Below are 21848 nucleotides of genomic sequence, written 5' to 3' on the forward strand. Positions count from 1 at the left end.
ACGAGTTTGGACCACCACGACTGGCTACGGTCACCAGAGCCATTTTCAAGTGATTAGGAGTCTAGCATCGTGTGAGAAGACAGACTGAGAGGAACAGTATTTGTTTACTTCTATGACACTTGACTCATAACTATCTGAAAATAGCCTTCGTGACCGAAACCAGTCACTGTTATTGAACATAAAAGTGCAGCTAGTGCTGTTATTTTAGTCCAAGAAATTTGTACAGTTGAAGGATGCTGTACCATCGTATCGCACATGATGCACAAGAACATGGAGACTATTTCGCCCGACTTATCACTTATGATAACTTTATAATTGATGCACCATTTTGATTGGGAATTTTATAACACTCATCACTTTGTTAAATATGTACGTAAGAATGAAATCTCTTACCTGTCAGTATGTGTGTGTTTACAGGCTTTTTTCACTTTGCCTGTAGAGCTCTAATGGTGCCCATGTTGATTCAGCTTCTCTGAATAGTGTCAGTATCACAACAGAAGAACAACGTTTTTCCTTTTATCTTCATTTCCACTTTCAGCGGCAAATGATGTAGTGACAGTATATAAAACACGTTTGCTTATTTTTGCACACAGAGTCATAGTTTCAGAATGTCTGTCTCTTGTTACATGAAGTTCCTTGAATTACCTTTTCAACAACAGCATTTATCAGAAACATGAAAATATTGTATCACTTTCTTCACTAAAGTAGTCACACCATATTAAGATTTCAGTCTGTGAACAGAAGTTGTTGAGACTGTCTAAGAAATCAATAAACACTAAAGCAAACATAATTACCCTATTGGTATTTTTCTGGGAATCTTTAACATACACATTTTTTTCTGATTAGCAGTAAGATTCTTATCACACCATATATTGTACCACATACATTACGGATAACATATTTCAGAACTGATTACCAGATAACCATGGCAAAGAAGGTCAGTTTGTTTGCCTCTAAAGTTTTTATAGTTTTCAATACGGTAAACAAGAGGGAAGTACTCTTACGATGAAACAATCTACACAATCTCCATCAACATAATATTTTTACATAAACTACTGTATTTACTTATTTTTGATAAAACCTATGTTTCTGACACTGGAGTGGTATGTTGACGGCGTATAATGTTTCAGTGGGTGTAATGAGCAACGATAAAATGAAACAAATGTTATTTCTCAGAATCAGGCATGATATGTCTACAGGGACTACTAAATTCACATGATATGGTAGGTGATATGAATTCTCAACATGAACTATAATTTGTTGTTGTACTATTCATGATATGAACAATCTTTCACATACAGTTCTCCTATGTAGAGAAAGACTGTAGTAAGCAGTAAACAAATTACTCTTTCTAAAATGCTCATTCTCCAAAAATATTTTGAAATAAAAGTTATTAAAAAGCAAGAAGCAGGATCTCTTTTAATGTAAACATTATTAAAAATAATGTTGTAGTTGAACTGTCGTATTATAAGTTTTAAATATTTAAATACTGATGAAGAAACTCTTTAGTGTTTGGCAATAATGAGAAGAAAGCGTATTTCAACGTGGCTGCTAATGTTTAGCATTCTGGAAGATAGTTCTACGCTAAAGCTTTTACAGCAAAGCTTATAACAACAGATCTTTTTTTAATGTAATAAATACAAATTCTATTTAGATGAGGCCCACAGGAAGGCTCTAGAAGAAAATAGTTTGTGTGAAGTACATAGAGTACATAACATTTTAATAGAAATTCACCGACCGAAAAAAGACCAGGCACTAACTATTATTGTTTCAGTGAAGTATTCGACTGCGTCACCTTCTTTAGATATTACGATATTGATTTATAGAAAAACTAATAAGGCAGTTTTAGTAATTCCACGAGTTAAGAACTACTGAGATAGTGTACGATCTTGAAGAATACTTTCAATGTCACTAGGAATGCTACCTCTACATCCTGGTATTCGTTCTACAGTGGCTTTATAAAAATTCTTTTCTTATTAAATACAATTTCCCCAATGGGAAACGCATTATGATGAAGCGCTTTAGAAAACGAAATGACCAGCAGTTTTTCAGATTTCCAGCCTTCATGACTTCTGTGGGAGACTTCGGCTGTCAGCAGAACAACGCATAGCTCTGTTGTGCTCATTCGCAAGGCTTGGAAGCTCGCAATTTGATACCCATGAAGGGTCTGAAGCAACAAGTACTTCAATTAATGTTCAACAGATCATAAAGATACTGGGGTCAAGAAGAGGTGACGAAAAATAAGAACTCTATTCAGGATGTATTATTCTGTTATAAGTACTGGTAAGAGAACTGTATACCGTTGTTGGTTGCCGCACTGCAGTCCGAAACTATAACTCTTTTGTTATTTGTAAACTGTTGTAGCGACAGAATCAGCATTGGTGGGGTAAGGCTTTAAATGTAATGACTTTCCTAATAGTCGTAGCAAATTAGAGAAATGTAAAAGCGATAAGCAAAGCTTTCTAGCGTGAAGGCAAGTAGCGTGCAAGAAAGATCGGGAAGGTGAACAGGTTGATTTAATTTCTCAACGTGGATGTATCGGGGAATTTTACTGGTTTCTAAAACTCCTGTTTAGCCAAGGAGGAGGCTAAAGAAGCATGTAATAATGTAATCTTTAACTATTCCTGATGAACGATTTTACACTGATATTACATCAGACAACTAGTATATAGCTATGAAGTTTAGGAGTAGCCTTTCTGAAAATGTTGACACCTACACCGTGTTATATTTCTATGATAAGTTCTGATTCTTCAAACTGATTGACTGACAGTTCAAAGATGCTGAACGGGGGTTTGTTTCTGCTTCTTGGCACTGAAAAACATTGCCTTCTCAACAACAACTTGCGACACTAGGCGCTGAGATGTAGCGTGAAGGAATAGCTGGTGAAGATTTACCTGCACACATGCAAGTGCGCCACACGTAACGTTAATGGAAGACTGACAAATGAAATGTTGTGATAGAATCAGGAGATTAACATTATGGATATCTGTGAAATGCTCATCTGTGCTAACAGTATTTACATGGCGTATATACTGCACAAACAATCTTTGACATACAGATACGACAGCCTTGTTTGATTGATCAAGCACTTTTCTTAATGATTAAAGGATCAGGAGGAGCAGAAGGTTCTTTGTTTCGCAATTTCATTTTTACCGTAATCATAATTGATCGGAATTTTTGAATAAACCAGCCGACAGTGCGGCGGTCCCTTAGTAACAGATGCTAGGTTTTTGGGGGTTGAACTGAGAATAAATGTTTATCAATACGTCTACGCTAACGCCCGCAGCAGCGGAGGTGACCTAACATGAAAGCGACAGCTACGCGTACAAAATTACGCTCTACAGACTGCCACAAATTTCGTGGAATCGCACACATTTCGCTCTGGCGTCGCCCACACTGAAGGCTAAATAACAGAACCAGTTCTTAAAAATTTTACACGCAGTCCGAACTTGGAAACGAACACGTTTCGATTAGGCCTCCACTTCTCACTTTGCAGCTACAACTAGGCCTCACACGACGGCTACTATTGTGCTCAAGACGTCTTTTGTCTCTCTTCCGCTGCACATCTACAATGTGGACGTTCGAAGTGAGCTTACAGCCTTTCCCAGTACACAATTAACTATGCACTACGAGGTACGTCGTGCTTTAAACCGATGCACCTATACTCAAGAACCTGAATACAACTTTCTCTGCAAGATAAAAATAAGTGTTCGTTAAAAGTGAGACGTTACATTTTGTACGAATGTGTGTGTGTGTGTGTTGTGTACGTAAACCCCCTCACACTGCCGCCTCACGGAAGAACAGGGCCCGATGGGAGTGCGTCGGCGGCGACCGCTCACAGAGACGTGGCGTCGGCGTCGGCGTCGGCGTCGTCTTCGCGTGGCCGACTACACGTGCGCGGCGTGCTGGCGCAGGAGCGCCGCCAGCGCCACTGTGGCCGCCAGCGGAAGCTGCGTCGCGACGTCCCAGCGCCAACGCCACACTACGCCCCAGCCGCGCCACGCGGGTTGCATAGCCGCTGCGGTGCTATTGGTCGAACAGGCAGGTGGCTCCGGGGCTGGCTGCGGTGCTGCAACAGGCGCATCAACGGGACTTAGTACATTACCGAATGCCTATTACAGAGAAGAAATATCATACTAAAATACCGGCCCACACGACGTGTGTTCTGCGGGAGAGAGGTGGAGGACACTTCAATGTCCCATCGACAACTACACTACTGGCCATTAAAATTGCTACACCACGAAGATGACGTGCTACAGACGCGAAATTTAACCGACAGGAAGGAGATGCTGTCATATGCAAATGATTAGCTTTCCACAGAAGGCTGGGGCCGGTGGCGACACCTACAACGTGCTGACATGAGGAAAGTTTCCAGCCGATTTCTCATACTCAAACAGCAGTCGACCGGCGTTGCCTGGTTGTTGTGATGCCTCGTGTAAGGAGGAGAAGTGCGTACCATCACGTGTCCGACTCTGATAAAGGTCGGATTGTAGCCTATCGCGATTGCGGTTTATCGTATCGCGACATTGCGGCTCGCGTTGGTCGAGATCCAATGACTGTTAGCAGAATGTGGAATCGGTGGGTTCAGGAGGGTAATACGGAACGCCATGCTGGATCCCAACGGCCTCGTATCACTAGCAATCGAGATGACAGGCATCTTATCCGCATGGCTGTAACGGATCGTGCAGCCACGTCTCGATCCATGGGACAACAGATGGGGACGTTTGCAAGACAACAACCACGTACACGAACAGTTCGACGACGTTTGCAGCAGCATGGACTATCAGCTCGGAGACCATGGCTGCGAATACCCTTGAAGCTGCATCACAGACAGGAGCGCCTGCAACGGTGTACTCAACGACGAACCTGGGAGCACGAATGGCAAAACGTCATTTTTTCGGATGAATCCAGGTTCCGTTTACAGCATCATGATGGTCGCATCCATGTTTGACGACATCGCGGTGAACGCACATTGGAAGCGTGTATTCGTCATCGCCATACTGGCGTATCACCCGGCTTGATGGTGTGCGGTGCCATTGGTTACCCGTCTCTGTCACCTGTTGTTCGCATTAACGGCACTTTGAACAGTGGTCGTTACATTTCAGATGTGTTACGACCCGTTGCTCTACGCTCCATTCGATCCCTGCGAAACCCTACATTTCAGCAGGATAATGCACGACCGCATGTTGCAGGTCCTGTACGGGCCTCTCTGGATACAAAAAATGTTCGACTAGTGCCTTGGCCAGCACATTCTCCAGATCTCTCACCAACTGAAAACGTCTGGCCAATTGTGGCGCGAGCAACTGGCTCGTCACAATACGCCAGTCACTACTCTTGATGAACTGTGGTATCGTGTTGAAGCTGCATGGGCAGCTGTACCTGTACATGCCACCCAAGCTTTGTTTGACTCAATGCCCAGACGTATCAAGGCCGTTATTACGGCCAAAGGTGGTTGTTCTGGATAGTGATTTCTCAGGATCTATGCACCCAAATTGAGTGAAGATGCAATCACATGTTACTTCAGGTAGAATGTATTTGTCCAGGGAATACCCGTTTAGCATCTGCATTTCTTCTTGGTGTAGCAATTTTAATGACCAGTAGAGGAGATCCTTAGAATCTGGGCAAAATTTCGAATTGGGAACGAAAGTCGATCGTGCCCTTAGAAGAAATTAACCCAACATTCACCATACGAGATACAGGAAATAAAGGGTAGCTATAATTTAAGTGCTGCCACTCACGGAGATCGAGTTGGGACTGTGGTTAGACTATTTTATAGCATCGAAACTCGGTGGATTTGCTAATAATGAGGAACCGATTTGCGTTGGAAAAATTCACTGTCGTCTTTGCCACCAGGTGAAAATTTTGCGCCGTATGCAATACCCCACAGGTGCAGGTGCTGCCCAAAGATGACAGGTTGTCATCATTATCATGATGACAAATTGTTAACATTTGATGATGGGATCAGCAATCTCCTTTTCTCAGATACAGCAAGGTGGTAATGAGGGAGTGGATGTGCTTTTTAATGGTACAGACCATTAGTCATAGGCATGTGTATGTGTATGCACATCTGATTGCACATTACGTGTGCATGTTTATAATACTGCGTGCTATGCACATTTCACTGTGAGAGTGTTCCCATGTGTGGTATGTGTCACGTCGTGCTGATATTGAACGAACGATGCAATCGGTTTTTGATAATAAAATCAACATTTTGCCTTTCTCACCTGTTTGACATTTTCTGCCCATGTCACTTTCCTATTCCAGTACATACGGAAACATTTCTGTGTCTCTTCGTTGCATTCACAGAATCATGTTTGCACCTCTTAGCCAAAACTGGAACTAATTTTTTTTCAGCGTAAATCAGTTCCGCATTAACACATTAAATTATGTATTAGGTTTCGCAGCCGTACGATAGTTACAGCTTACAGTGCACTTTTGTCTGTAGCAGCACTTTAATTATAATCACCGTGAACATGGAACACGGCAGTCCGGATGGTCGGACGGAGATCTGAACTCCCGTTGTTCCGAATACAAGTCAAGCTGAAGCTGTCAGTGTCTGACAAGTTTAGAGCCTGTGAAGCGAGACCCGGCCGCCACAGAGACTAGAGGCTGTTTCATACTAGACGTCATTGGAACGCAACGGCATGCGACGTAAAACGTCAAATGGTGGTATGCTCACATTACTCTAACTCGCTTCACTTAGTCGGGGACGCAAAACTTCCACAGTTTCTGCGGATGTCGGTAAGGAGATGCACTGTAATTCCGCAGCCAACAGCATGAAAAGAAGATATGCCGACAGAAAATGGTTACCAAAAGGGACAAATACATCCAAAACCATTAAAGCAGCCAACTTCGTGTAAGCTAGCGAATGAAGCAATACCTGTAAATGAAAAGTTTAATTCAATTAAACTCTGCAAAATTAGTAATTGTTAATTCTGTGAAGGAAAAGACAATCTGCAGGAACTGATTTATGTGCATCAAATACAAGCAGATACGTCTGTGGACAAAAATTGAACTTGCATTAGTGAGCGGAACACATAAAATGCATATACAGATAAACCAAATTTTGAAACCAGAATGGAGACCAAAAAAATGATGTGCTATATTTGTAAGGGGAGTTTGTGAAAGTGACAAAAATTGTAGTTTTGTTAATTTTATAATAATGGAGAGACAGAGAATAAGACAACATGAAAAGATATTTAGAAGTTATTTTTCAATGTAAACCTTACTAAATAACATCAATATAATTTACTTCAAGTTTCCATTTTTTTACTACATAAAAATTATTTCAAGATCAAAAGGATCATTTCTATTCCTTCACACTTCCTTAATCAAGAAGAATAAATTAACCTTGGTTTATATGTTCAAGATTTATACATACGTTCATTTTTAAATTTTAATATTACGTCAAGAACAGAAAAAGACGATCGTAAGAGCAGAAGAAATTGAACCATGGGACAGAACGAAGAAGGAAAGTTTTACTATCACGGCAGAAGAAGCAGACGTCGCGGAGGACGAAACTGGTGAATGTAACGAAGGGGGAGATGGAGCCCCCATATAAAAAAAAGTTGTATAAAAAGTACCAAACAATGAAGGCAGGGTTATGAGAAACCATCAGTCATACAAAAAGTACTAATATAGGACTACAATTAACAAACTAGCAATTATAAAATTTGTTAATGAGCCAGGCAAACTTCGTTAAGGACAAAGTTTGTATGTTAACTTCTGAGATATCGAACGCAACAAAAAGTATCATCCATACATTTCAAATACATAAGGTTCTGGATTAAGTAGTGTCTTCCGCTCGAGCTGTTCTGGAGCTGCAGTGGCCGATTGTCTATTGGCAAACGTCATGCAAATATACATCATCGGCCCCATTCCTTCCTTTATTTTTTGAGCCGTTAAAAGTATTAGTACGAAGGAAGTTCAAGGATAAATTACTTCACTTTCGAACCCACGAGTACAACCTGATATTCTAAAAACTTCTCCGCGGCGGAGTTTGGGGCTGTCTTTCAGGTGGCACAGATATCTGCTCGACGGTTCATTTTCGATGCATCACATACCGGCCAATGGCCAGCTGACAGGAGCCTGCGTCAGCGCAGCTGATAGAAATGCCTCGCATCTTTAGCCTATGTTTCACAGCGCTCATTTGAAGACTAACATTGGCAAGCATTAACTTATTTAATATTGCAGTTCGATTTTCCGCAGAAATATCTGCGACAAACCAAGCAACCACAGTGGTGTGATTATTACTTAGGCTTAGAGTTTCCCTCTGACAAAACTACAGTTTTTTAGTATACTACATAAATGATGCAGTAAACAATAAGGTTACCGGTAGGACTGGTACACAGGTAGGGAAAATAACATAAATGAATGTATCAGAAAGAAACAAGGAGTTGGCGATTTCTTTCTTTTTTCCATCTTTTTTGGTAGTTTGTTTTACATATAAATTGAATTGCAGACTAGTCCGTGCTGGTGCATTGTATATTTTGTATCCCAACGAAGGTCACTTGCATTTTATAAGAAATAAAAATTTGTTGATGGCATAACTCCTGCGCTCTTACGCAACCCAAACAGTTACTTTCGATGCAAGTGCACTTTACATGCACAAACATATATATATATATTAGTTATTGTTGTTATTTTGTGTTGAATAAAACGTTTTCCACCATCATCAAAGGCAAGAGTTCCCTTATTATTATTGGTAAATACGAAAGTTGGTTTTGAATAACCAAAACATGTTTTGTATAAGTTTGACGAAATCTTGAAGCAATGTTTGATATGTTTCAGTTTTGAGCTTTATTTTTATTTTACATTTTGATTGAGGAAATTGCATTTCTGGTGCTATGCAGTAAATCTGTTTTTTTTATCTTTTTACTTTATCTCCGCTGCAACATCCCTCTGTTTCCCGTTGCAAATCAGCGGTTTTGGAATGAAACCTATAACGAACATTGACAAGTTCAGCTTTTCTGGGAATATTATCTACTTGTAACTATCAAAGAGAAGGATCATTCTGAAACACAAAATATGTTCTGTAGGTTACCCAGCCTTTTATACACTCAATTCTTAGGTGGTTTAACACTTCTGGTTTGTAGAGGAATCTAATAAGACGGCGATCGCATACACGAAGAACGTGATCGTTATGTGCTGACGACCGATAGGTGCTGGCCGGAGTGGCCGTGCGGTTCTAGGCGCTACAGCCTGGAACCGCGGGACCGCTACTGTGGCAGTTTCGGATCCTGCCTCGGGCATGGGTGTGTGTGATGTCCTTAGGCTAGTTAGGTTTAAGTAGTTCTAAATTCTAGGGGACTGATGACCTCAGAAGTTAAGTCCCATAGTGCTCAGAGCCATTTGAACCATTTGACCGATAGGTATGCAACCACCTAACGTATGGGTAATACAGTTACAGCCTTAACTCACCAAAGCTGCTAGGCGAACTACCATCGGCCTACACTTACCTATGGTAGTCCGCGGTAACCTATGGTAATTTCACAACTCTGTGTGTGTCATACGATGTGAGGAATGTTTAAATATGCAACCTATCATGTGGACAAAATTCTCCTGACTAGTCTGCGGTGTTTTTGGTTTGGCGTGTTAGCACTCAGGTTGCTATTATGGCATTTATCAATCTTCATTGATTATTTGAGTTTCTAGTTCTGCTTGTGCATTGATTTTTACAATTTTGCAACAGTTTTTTCCACTCTTAACTGCTAAACTACCCTGTTCTTCGTCAACAATATATTAATATCAGTTACATGCTGCTCTGTTCGTAAACCAAACGGTTTTGTTGGTCGTGAACGAGAATCGCAAAGTGTCTACAAGGTAGCTTGGATGATAATCGATGCAGGAAACGCCAGTGAGTTTCAGACTGACTGGATCTTAAAAATTTGGCTGGACGGAGCGTTCGTCGACTCATCTGCCTGTGACCTATACGCTGCTTCAATATGAAATCGGAAGCGCGATAGAGTCTCTGTGCCCGTGTAGTTAAGCATCCGGCGCCTTCGTGTCCCGCGCGCTGTCTACCGCGCCGAGTTATCGACGGTGCACATTAGTTCGCTCTCAGTCGTTTACCACCGATAGATGGAGGATGGCCATCCAAAGACAAATGCTGGCAATCATTGGAGACACGGGCACTAAGAGAAACGGCCGAAACTGAATACAATTTTTGAACGGCTGAGTATCTCTGTTCCGTCAACTTACATGCCCGAGAAACACGCCGCTCGCATTTAGAGGAAGACAGAACTAGAACTTGATCTGTTGTTTGTGGGTAGACATATTTGTGGGTAAACATGTCACGTGCAAAGTGAGAGTACTCAGTCGTAGTTAATGGTTCTTGATGGACTAGTTTGGAATGTATCTTAATGTGTAGGCTGAATAAACAGTTACTCAGAGCTATCCGCTAAGCTTATTTAATCGCGATTTTATTTAAAGAGTTTGCCGGTTTGAACTTGGCTTACTTACATTGCGAAAGATTCTTTCTGTTTATGCCACAGTTGTGCCTGTCTACCAGGTTTGAGCACGTTTTTGTAAGATACGAATATTATTTGCATTGCCTTTGTATAACTTATTTTAGAATCTCAGGTTTAATTTTACTGCTTGCTGTTTTAATTGAAGCCGTTTGGGGATTGTTTTTTAAATTTTATTTGTACATTCATTTATAGAAAGTCTGAATCATTTGCCTTCTACATAAAGAGAACAAGTATTATTTATGGGATTTAGGTAAAGCTTATAGCTTGCTGAGAGTGTGCACCTTCAGTCTCAATGTGGGTTTCGAGTCCAGCGATCTACTACTGATATGATCTTCACACTCTGTCAAATTCGGGAAATATGACGCGGTCAGAGGCCCCAATACTTAAGTGCATTTTTCAGCATAAATAATGAATTTGATGCAGTCAGTAGGGAGTAACTCTCCACTTGACTAGTGAAGATAGGGTGTCCTTCAAAACTTTTGAAATGATCAGGTCTTTGCAGGACGATGTATTGAGTTTTGTGATATTTCGTGAAAGCACAACAGATTCTTCTCTTGTGCACAGAAGATTATGTCAAGGTTGTGTAGTGACCCCTACCTTCTTTGGTATCTTCTTCTTGGTGCTTCTCATCGTTGCTTTTGGCGAAACAAAACCTGAACATCCATCTACACAGCAGAGTTGATGAGAAACTTTATATTTCGTTGCTCAGATCCAAGTGGCATCGTGAGAAGTTATTTGTAAGTAATCTTTTTTTCGCTGATAATCCAGCATTCATAGCACATACTGTAATTGACTTTCAAAGGCTTGTGAACAGATTTACTGCTGCTTACAAGCTGTTCTCCAAGTCAGCGAATGTAACTAAGAATACACAGGATACACAGATATTCCTACCATATCACTAGATTGCTGCCTGTTAAATATAGTCCATAAATTCTGCTACATTGGTTCGCTATGTCAGACAGAGAAGATACCACTCAAACATGTACATTAGTCTCAACAAACTGCCGAGCAATCACTACTAATGGAAATGTCTGCAATGGACTTTTGACGCTAGGTCTCTTGCAGTAGGACAGTGATCACATCGGCTCATCAACTTGTACGTGTTCACTAGGGCGCACCGTCTAGCTACTGGGAAATAGCTGAATCGAGGAATATTGTGTGGTCTGATTGTGGGTGTTTGTACAGGTATAGTATACAAGGGGCCAGTTTTTGAATTTGACAGATTATTGTACCATTCAATAGTTTTCGAGCGACTTTATCATTAGATGTAGATGTTAAAGGTTCATTATGTTCTGGACCATGTGCTGTTAGAAACTAGGGTCGTAATTCTGCCGAGAATTCAGGCGTTAGTTAACGTAATGTTTACGAAAACCGAATGATCCTTATGTTATAGGATACTAGCACTGCACAGTCTCGTGATATCCACGTCAAACTGATTTCGATAACACACATTTTAGTCAGCTTACACACACACACACACACACACACACACACATACACACACACACACACACACACACACAGAAAGACTTACAGACACACACACACACACACACACACAGTATTTAAGGGCACAATGTTCCATGTGTGTGATGATGAAATGACTCGAAAATTATTATTGGTACAGTAAATTCGTACGGAATTCAGGAATCAACTAGTTGCATATTATGTAGGACTGGTTTAAGTTCCAAGCATTCGCTTGGGATGCTAAGCTGATAATGGTACCGGAGATGTCCAAGTGCAGAATCTGCATACTGGGTGTATCCTGAATGGTAGAGGAGAATGTGCATTATAACAAAACCAAAAATATTTCAGTAAACGAGGATCCGCGAACGAGACGTTTGGAAGGTAACTGCTAATGTGTAACTAAGAGCCGCCACTAATTCCATTATCAAATTTTGTTCTAATTACGAATAGTAGAGACGTATTTGAATTGCTAAGTTTTCGATAAAGTCTTCATCCAATCGGGTTCAAATTTCACCCAAGAAATACAGTTTTACTTAAGCACGTTGCTTGTGAAAGTAGTTTCTTAGCACTGATGTTGATAAAGTCGTGCGTTAGGTTGACACTTTCTCTAGATCGATTGTCTAGAGAGTCAGACATACTCTGTGCAAGCGATACCTTGAAGTCAATACACTGAGATTATATTTTGATAGCTCTTGCTAGTACGTTAAAGGCTCCAACAATTACATTACGTGATTTTACTAACACATTATTTCTCTTTCACACCAGACGCTTTTCTTTGTACAGCTGTAAGCGCTTGACCGTATTTAGGAACTTTCAACTGTTTTAAAGACGATTTTTTTTTATGTTCAGCTGCTTACTCTCGAGTTTCATCACACTTAACATATACGACGATCTTATCAGTTAAACATTATCTTAGTTTAACAAGCCACTTTCACATTAAATGATTTGTTTGTCATTCTTTTACGAAGGAAAATGACATAATTCGTAAATTTTAGAATTAAAAAGTTACAATATTAAACTAAAAAGAATAACAGAAAGTTTATATTCTCATTGTTTCCATCCAGTTTCATAGATAGCACAACTTTTATTGGAGCCAGAACAACACAATAGGTCTAGTTATTTCTGCTTTTACTAAAAGCTTTTAAAGTTCTCAGGAACTTCCCTATACGGAAATGATTTATTTTTTCTTTATTATCTGAATCTGGAATAAGATTCAGAAACTAATTTCTGTTACACAGGAATGCCTATGCAGTACTAATTTAATAAGGGGGAAAAAACTTTTTATCCACGACCACCTTTTGTTTTCGAACCGGGCCTATTCCTCCGTGAACTACCAGTTTAAATCACAGTTTCAGTTCTTCACCAATGGTGGACCAGCGATGTTACCTAGTTTCAAATGATGAAACGTGGCGAGAGCACCGACTGCCCATTGACGCGATTAAGCCAGAATAGCTGGAGGGTGTAGCTCTGGCTCGATTTGGTTCTAAGACAATTCGAAGGTTTTCCTCGTACCATGACTTGCCCCACACCCCCATTCAGGTTGCCGTGAACATAGGATTTAATCATCACAATGTGGTTGCAACTGGATAAGGCGTACCTGAAGAACTTTTGATTCTCTAAGTCGTCGAACTAAGGCCGTTATAAAAGCTAGAGTCGGTGTTACGCAGTATCTGAGAGGTGGTTCATGCGGTAATTAATATTATGCACTTATTTTTTCGTTGTTGTGGTATTTTTGCTGGCGTGACCTGGCCGCGTTGCGTTGTAGAAGTGCGTAGTTCATTAGAATTTTTTAAAAAAATTGAGACTTTTTGAGGGCAGCTGGTACATTTTCGTACAGTTACCTTTGTATGTTGGACATTAAAGACATTTTTATATTTTCACTGTATGTACTGATAATGGACAGAGCATTAGAAATCAGCTGATCCTTGTGGATAAATAAATGTAGTCTCGTTATCAAAAAATTAGAGAACTTAGTATTTTTCCTTCGTATAAGATACACAATTCTTCAAGTAAAACTATTTCATCTGACCGGTACCCTCGCATCACCCAGACAAAATTTCGACTGGAAGATAAAAATGGTACAAATGTCTCTGAGCACTAAGGGAATTAACTTCTGAGGTCATCAGTCCCCTAGAACTTAGAACTACTTAAACCTAACCAACCTAAGGACATCACACACATCCATGCCCGAGGCAGGATTCAAACCTGCGACCGTAGCTGTCGCGCGGTTCCAGACTGCAGCGCCTAGAACCGCTCGGCCACTGTGGCCGGCTCGTCTGAAAGAGCTCGCTCCGGAATCGAAATAAATCAACTGTTTCTCTTCCTGAGAACAATAAACGTAGACGTCACGGTGACATCTCAGGAAGCCGGTGAAGTCATCACTACGAGTAATCGACAGAAATTTCCAGTGAAATTAAGTAAGCAACAGAGGTATATGGAATTCCAATTTCTGCATGCCTTCAGGTGGCACCTTGACATTTACATCAGCTAACACTCGTATTTACTCGTGCACCGCGTGACGGTGCTGTAGTTATATCAAGACCGCTGATTCCATGTCTGAAGCCACAGGTGGCTGACAGCCTACTACGGCCAATTATTCCCCTCTCCCTCCGATGTACCTGATCGCGTTAGTCGGAAACCCCAATATATTCGTCAGTTAATCACATCCGCTCACCGACTCTGGCTTGAAGCTCCTGAGTAACTTCAAGAAAGGTGGTGATAGGAGCGAATGTTGACATATACGGACTGAAATAGAGCCAACCTATGAAACGACCGCTACGAATTTAACATATCTGTTATGTACACATAATTGTATCATCCGTCTCATTTGTTTTGTGTAAAATCTCCAACACAGTATTTTAGCCACGGTGTAAGAATACGTCTATGGCAGACCAACTGTTCACAGCTATTGTACTGATCTACATTGATGAAAGTTGTCACGACATAATTACACATTTAAATGGCGATCTGTTTCTCACTAACACAGCATGACAAGCAATGTGTCAGTAATGACGGCTCTTTCACGTTTCCCTTTCCTTTATTTTCATAAAGCGTGTAACGTGATTCCAGTCTTTATACGAATTAATTTATGTTGGAATTTCCTCTAAATGACTCGACGCCTAACTATATTTGTTATTTCGAGCAGTCATGTCCTTACGAGCTTGGTACAGTTTTAATTCTATTGACGTATGCGATAACGTTTTCAAATTTAGACAATGTAGTTTTCTCTCGATACGTCCACGCGATGTTGTTGCGTGATAATGGGAGGAAATTATTCAGGATCATAAAACTATTTAGCAGTAATTATGCACGGATACCCAATTTTTATCATTAGTAATAAAATGTAATGAACGCATAATTATTACGTACATTGCAGCCAGATACATATTCATATTTCTCTCTTTAAAATACAAATGAGTAATGCAAGGTAGTGGCTAAGTATGCTGTTAGTTTAAAAGTACGCTGAGGATCAGAAATTGTTTTGCGGTGATAAGTGAATCATGTAACTCCAACATCCCTTTCGGAAATAACTGCTGTTGTGACTGACAATTCGCAATTCTTCTCAACACAACTTTTATTGATGTAAGCTCTCATGGTTGATGACTGAACATACAAACGAAAGGTAGCAACAACGAAAAAGTCTCTTAATTGAGGCAAACAAAGGTTCACTTCTTATTTCCCACCAAGTTTCGTGGTAACAAACCCACACATTAGTAACAGACCACTTAGGAGACGAAGACGTAAGTCTTCGACGGTTGCAGTACACGAGGTCGGCATCCGGCGAGAACTAAACTTGGAGCTTGGTTCTAGCCCTAAACAGCTGTCTCTAGCCAATCAGATTTCAGCGTGGCTCGAGGTCTCACTGCAGCAAGAAGTGCTCGGAATGTCTGTTTCCAACATCTTGTGTGTAAATAGCGGGTGTTTACCATGGTGCTTTTGGGTACGCCTTTGAGCATAGGCCACTGCAGCCGCCCATGTTTCAACAACCCGTTAAAATTCATTTTCGGTTTACTATAGACCCATATTTACCGGCTTCCGTAGCTCACTAGCCAGCTCGGCTGATTGCAATGCGGAAGACCTGAGTTCGAATCTCGGTACTGCCAGATCTGCTGAGAGGAGTGGTACGGGCTGCACACGACCACATTTGGCCTGCTGGGGAGCTCCCCAACCGATGAGTGGCGGCTAAGGTCAAGAAAAGCGACTACTGCGAGAGAGCGGTATGCTGACCACATGCCCCTCCATACCGGATTCAGTACGCCATTGGCAGAGATCGGCGATCGGCCGCAAAGCGGAGATTTACCTTTACATTATGGATACATACAAGGGGCCACCAGAGGCTTCTGTTCGAAGGGCGTAGCGTCGAGAATCGGTATTCCAAGCAAGGAAAATCGCCGTGAACAGTGAAGCAATCATCTGACTTGAGAAGTTCCTGTCTTCTGCGGGAATTAAGATAGAAGGTTTGGTTCGATTTTAACTTACGCAAAGACACTAAAAGTTTACCCCAGCACCAGCCGAAAGTTAGCGGTTCTTCTGGTTGCTGAGTGGTATCTCCTGGTGCAGATAGCTTGATGGCTCGTCCATTACCGAATGAACGTCTAGTCGAGATAGCATTAACACACCAACACAAGTGTTCCGAGTTCTCTTTCTCAACAGCAACAGTTGAATTAGAACTGTGCCGCGCGATTTTCGTCAAGAGGAAAGCACTGAAACTCCTATAGCTTAAGGAAAGTATGGATCTCACTTTGCATCATGATTCTCGAAATACGCCTGATGTGACGATAACACTTCTTTTATCTTTTTTCTTTTTATTTCTGTACTTGTGGCGCCTTTTTAAAAGTCTTCGTCTACATACCTCCCCTGTCAATAACTCTGCATGGACTGAGACGCTGCATAGCAATAGCAGACATGCTTGCAACGTTATGAAAATTAGTTTGTTTATTATCTGGATGCTTGTCGCCCATCCAGCAGAAGGTGCATTGAAAATTTGTGAAAAGATAACGAAAAAATTAATGTATCTGAAAAAAGTGCTCCAAGTTGTATCTAAATGCATTTAGAAGATATGCCATTATACAACAGAAAGGATCTTCTGGAAATAAAACTGCGTAGTGCTATGCATCAGTTAATAATTACTCCACGTTTCATTCATGTAGGAGATACAGTATTGTAAAACTGAGTGGGTCTTTAGAAACCCTGTGTTACCTATATGCACACCCGCAAATATCAGAAAATTTTTTAAACGAACAGACCGATTTAAAACATGAAAACTATTTTGATAATTTTATTGAAATTATTGGCCATGAATAATTTCATAAAACGAACACCAGTATACAGCTGCAAAAATTTTACTATCACGCAACTCCACAGATTTATAAAAAACAAATCTGTAACCATGTAACATCGCTGACATAACTCGAAGCTGTCAAAGGTACAAAATGTTAACAAGATTTTAACGATACTAGGCAAGTAAGAAAAATTCTGTCACTGAGACATTACTTAGCGAATAATTTATAATTTAGCTTGTGCTTTGCTTAAAAAGGCACTAAGTAAGATATCTGTGGAAAGAGCGACAACGACGAAATATGGAAAAAAGTCTTACGCGAAATGTAGAAAATAATTATTTATTACAAAAGCTCTCAGATATATGATGTAAATACCATACTATATGTTGCAGAGTGCTTGAAAATGGCCTTTGAGCCGAAAGAGGCCTATAGCCAATGAAAATAGTCACAGTAATGACAACTGCTATACAAAGTAGAGTTTTGGCTTGATGTACACAGACTGTCCTTACAAGAGATATATAACGCAGCAGGCCCAGAAGAATTTAAAATAAGAATACTAATTCAGCGTCACCTCTTCGCTTTAAAGCGAAAGCTGTAAGAATTTGTAAGAACGCCGCCCTGGAGTGCTGCATTAGTTGCTGCTGGCAGATCAACGCAGTTCGGTGACACATATTATGTAGCAACACGTATGCAAAAGAATTGGGAGACAGCCTATCTGTGCTCTATGGAACCTCAACCGCACAGCGGTAGTAACAGGAGTAGTACGGGCAGTGCCAACACACCAGGCCAAGAGTCATGTTATGAGCTACCTCGAGTGCCAGATAATAGTTCAAGTAATGCGCTCCACAGCAGTATAAATAACTGTGAATTTTGAGACCGATTTACACTCCTGGAAATGGAAAAAAGAACACATTGACACCGGTGTGTCAGACCCACAATACTTGCTCCGGACACTGCGAGAGGGCTGTACAAGCAATGATCACACGCACGGCACAGCGGACACACCAGGAACCGCGGTGTTGGCCGTCGAATGGCGCTAGCTGCGCAGCATTTGTGCACCGCCGCCGTCAGTGTCAGCCAGTTTGCCGTGGCATACGGAGCTCCATCGCAGTCTTTAACACTGGTAGCATGCCGCGACAGCGTGTACGTGAACCGTATGTGCAGTTGACGGACTTTGAGCGAGGCCGTATAGTGGGCATGCGGGAGGCCGGGTGGACGTACCGCCGAATTGCTCAACACGTGGGGCGTGAGGTCTCCACAGTACATCGATGTTGTCGCCAGTGGTCGGCGGAAGGTGCACGTGCCCGTCGACATGGGACCGGACCGCAGCGACGCACGGATGCACGCCAAGACCGTAGGATCCTACGCAGTGCCGTAGGGGACCGCACCGCCACTTCCCAGCAAATTAGGGACACTGTTGCTCCTGGGGTATCGGCGAGGACCATTCGCAACCGTCTCCATGAAGCTGGGCTACGGTACCGCACACCGTTAGGACGTCTTCCGCTCACGCCCCAACATCGTGCAGCCCGCCTCCAGTGGTGTCGCGACAGGCGTGAATGGAGGGACGAATGGAGACGTGTCGTCTTCAGCGATGAGAGTCGCTTCTGCCTTGGTGCCAATGATGGTCGTATGCGTGTTTGGCGCCGTGCAGGTGAGCGCCACAATCAGGACTGCATACGACCGAGGCACAAAGGGCCAACACCCGGCATCATGGTGTGGGGAGCGATCTCCTACACTGGCCGTACACCTCTGGTGATCGTCGAGGGGACACTGAATAGTGCACGGTACATCCAAACCGTCATCGAACCCATCGTTCTACCATTCCTAGACCGGCAAGGGAACTTGCTGTTCCAACAGGACAATGCACGTCCGCATGTATCCTGTGCCACCCAACGTGCTCTAGAAGGTGTAAGTCAACTACCCTGGCCAGCAAGATCTCCGGATCTGTCCTCCATTGAGCATGTTTGGGACTGGATGAAGCGTCGTCTCACGCGGTCTGCACGTCCAGCACGAACGCTGGTCCACCTGAGGCGCCAGGTGGAAATGGCATGGCAAGCCGTTCCACAGGACTACATCCAGCATCTCTTCGATCGTCTCCATGGGAGAATAGCATCCTGCATTGCTGCGAAAGGTGGATATACACTGTACTAGTGCCGACATTGTGCATGCTCTGTTGCCTGTGTCTATGAGCCTGTGGTTCTGTCAGTGTGATCATGTGATGTATCTGACCCCAGGAATGTGTCAATAAAGTTTCCCCTTCCTGGGACAATGAATTCACGGTGTTCTTATTTCAATATACAGGAGTGTATTTGGTACCCATCGTAACTACTACGAAGCTAAGACTATGCTAGATGATGAGGTGACTGAGCACTGTTTAGCTGCATGCTTCGGTTCGAGACCATGTCGGGTCAGCCACATCTCACACTAAGTCCACCCCACGGCAGTCTTCCTTCGCCAGTTGCGGAAGACACAAGCCACGCTTAAGTCGCCTGGGCACTGGCGTTCAACAGCATTGGGCAGTCGCAGCAATAAGAATTAACGCACCGCTGACATCATGCCTAGGCCTACTAACGGACCATTGGCTGTTGCCCGGCCTGATGTCAGTCTCACATGATGCACATGAGAATTCGTCCCATTGGGGAGGAGGTCAGCCGTCCTCTGGCCTACCGCATCGGAATAACAACGAGAACGATAAACATTGACAACAACAAAATTTGTAGCTGGAAGTTAATGACGTGTTTTCTCTGCCATCTGCCTGTCACTGGACCCCTCTAGCCCGCGACTTCGTCCACTAACCCCACACGCCTTAAACTAAGATTCGCTGTGCTTATGCTGGCGTTGGGTGATGAATCTGCAACATCAGTCGAAACCAATCAAGTGAATCAACACGAAGGTTATCGGAAAGATGCCTGTCATTACATTAACAACGATCGTGTTGCTCTCGGACGTAGTGTCTTCAGTTATGAGACGCCTTTTAGTATGACATATTTACAAATGATGTATTCTTTCTGCTCAACCAAGGCATCATCTTAAGACAGCGCAGTACCACAGTTTACCACGTACAGTATTGACGCACTATACAGTGCTGCTTGCTTTAGATGTGCATCATGAACAACTAAGGCTAGCAGAAAGTATAAGCAAACAAATTTCCATTGACTACCATAAACTGCAGCTGACGTAATAGCATGAAGAAGAAAGAAATGGGGCTTGGATCTTCCGGACAATACAAGAACATGGCTGATACATAATTAGCAAATAATTTATTTTATCCACTGCAGCCAAGCACGTAGACTGGCATATATCTTTGTGAGTATATAAGATATAATATGACAGATTGATACGGCCTCAGTACAGAAGGACCGTAATACTATCACTTCCTGAGTGGCTACTTGGGATCAGATACCAAATAATTGGCATCAGAATTAGTTATTGCAATGGTTGCAGCCGAAATTCAAGTTACAGACAGTATCCTCAATATCGAGTCAGTGGAATGAAGTTCGATGATCTGGTATGCGATTTAGATACCAGTGACTGAAGCAATTCCATTCACCAGAAGGAATGGGCGGAACACAAATGTATTTGAAGCCGAGCCCTGTGGAGGGACTGCGAAATGGTACCAAAAGTGAATCGTATTGAAAGAACGTAACAGAAGAATGGAACATTATAAAATCTCTAATGGGAATACACAGCACCCTTAATAGAAGACAGTGGCAGACAGTATTTGTTAAAGAACAGTAATTGTAAATATATCACACTGTCAGAAATTGTTATTCAAAGAAATACTATTAAAGATAGAAAACTCACTAGACAGAATCTAACGAATTATTAATAAACGTTCTCCTCCATATGACAATGTGGACTTAGAACAAAACTTAGAGCTCCATACCTATTGAGAATTTATTTCGCTCAAGAAGAAATGTGTGTAGTAATAAAGGAACAGAAGAGCAGACACTGAATTCCAAATAAAACAACTAACAGGTACTACTTGCAATGTTAATTCAGCCACTACTTCATAGCTCCTCCAGTTAAATTCTTTCTTTCTACCAGCATTCCTCGAACAAGAAGGTTGTTTGCATAAGAACAGATATCGATCCTGTATTGTCCTGCGGTCGGCAGGAAACAACTAACGATCAAGTTTTGGACAAACGTTATTGTAACTAACACGCCTTCTTGGTGTGCACTAATTTCCAAACACAAGAAGAACAAGTAGAGCAACAATTCTTGTGGTGGCAAAAACCAGATAAGAGTACAAGACAATGAAAATAAAATAAAAGCCAAAATACTGCTCTACACGATTACAAAGATACAACGGTCTACTGAAGGCTATGGCGAGTGTGTACTAAGCTAGAACCAGCGTAGATATTGGCCGGAGATGTCCTAGCTGTAGGTAGACACTGCCCGTCTGATTCTGCTGGCGTACTTATAATGCCGATTCGGCCTAGTGCTACACGTAGTCACATTAGTTTCAATTGAAGGATCCCTATCACATAGCTTTTCATGAAGCCGTGTTTATGTGGAAAGTCTGTTGATGTTTAAATCCACTGGCGATGTTTTGATCTGAGCTCTTGAAGAGAGGTCGGCAGCCCACCTTGATTGTCTGTTGTGCATGTTGTCTAACTGATCAGAGGTCGCT

General features: G+C 41.9%; 1 protein-coding gene across 4 annotated transcripts in view; it reads right to left on the reverse strand.

Moving 5' to 3' along the window:
• Positions 1-21848, reverse strand: part of LOC126335497 (acetylcholinesterase-like) — a 2358475-nt gene that overhangs the window by 18088 nt on the left and 2318539 nt on the right. For all 4 annotated transcript variants that reach the window (XM_049998832.1, XM_049998833.1, XM_049998831.1 and 1 more), the window contains one exon: positions 394-4069. In XM_049998832.1, the coding sequence (XP_049854789.1) occupies positions 3888-4069 (182 nt within the window). In that variant the 3' untranslated portion in view covers positions 394-3887. The remainder of the gene's footprint in view (positions 1-393; positions 4070-21848) is intronic.

Source organism: Schistocerca gregaria, chromosome 2 (genome assembly GCF_023897955.1).
Source record: "Schistocerca gregaria isolate iqSchGreg1 chromosome 2, iqSchGreg1.2, whole genome shotgun sequence".
NCBI lineage: Eukaryota > Metazoa > Arthropoda > Insecta > Orthoptera > Acrididae > Schistocerca > Schistocerca gregaria.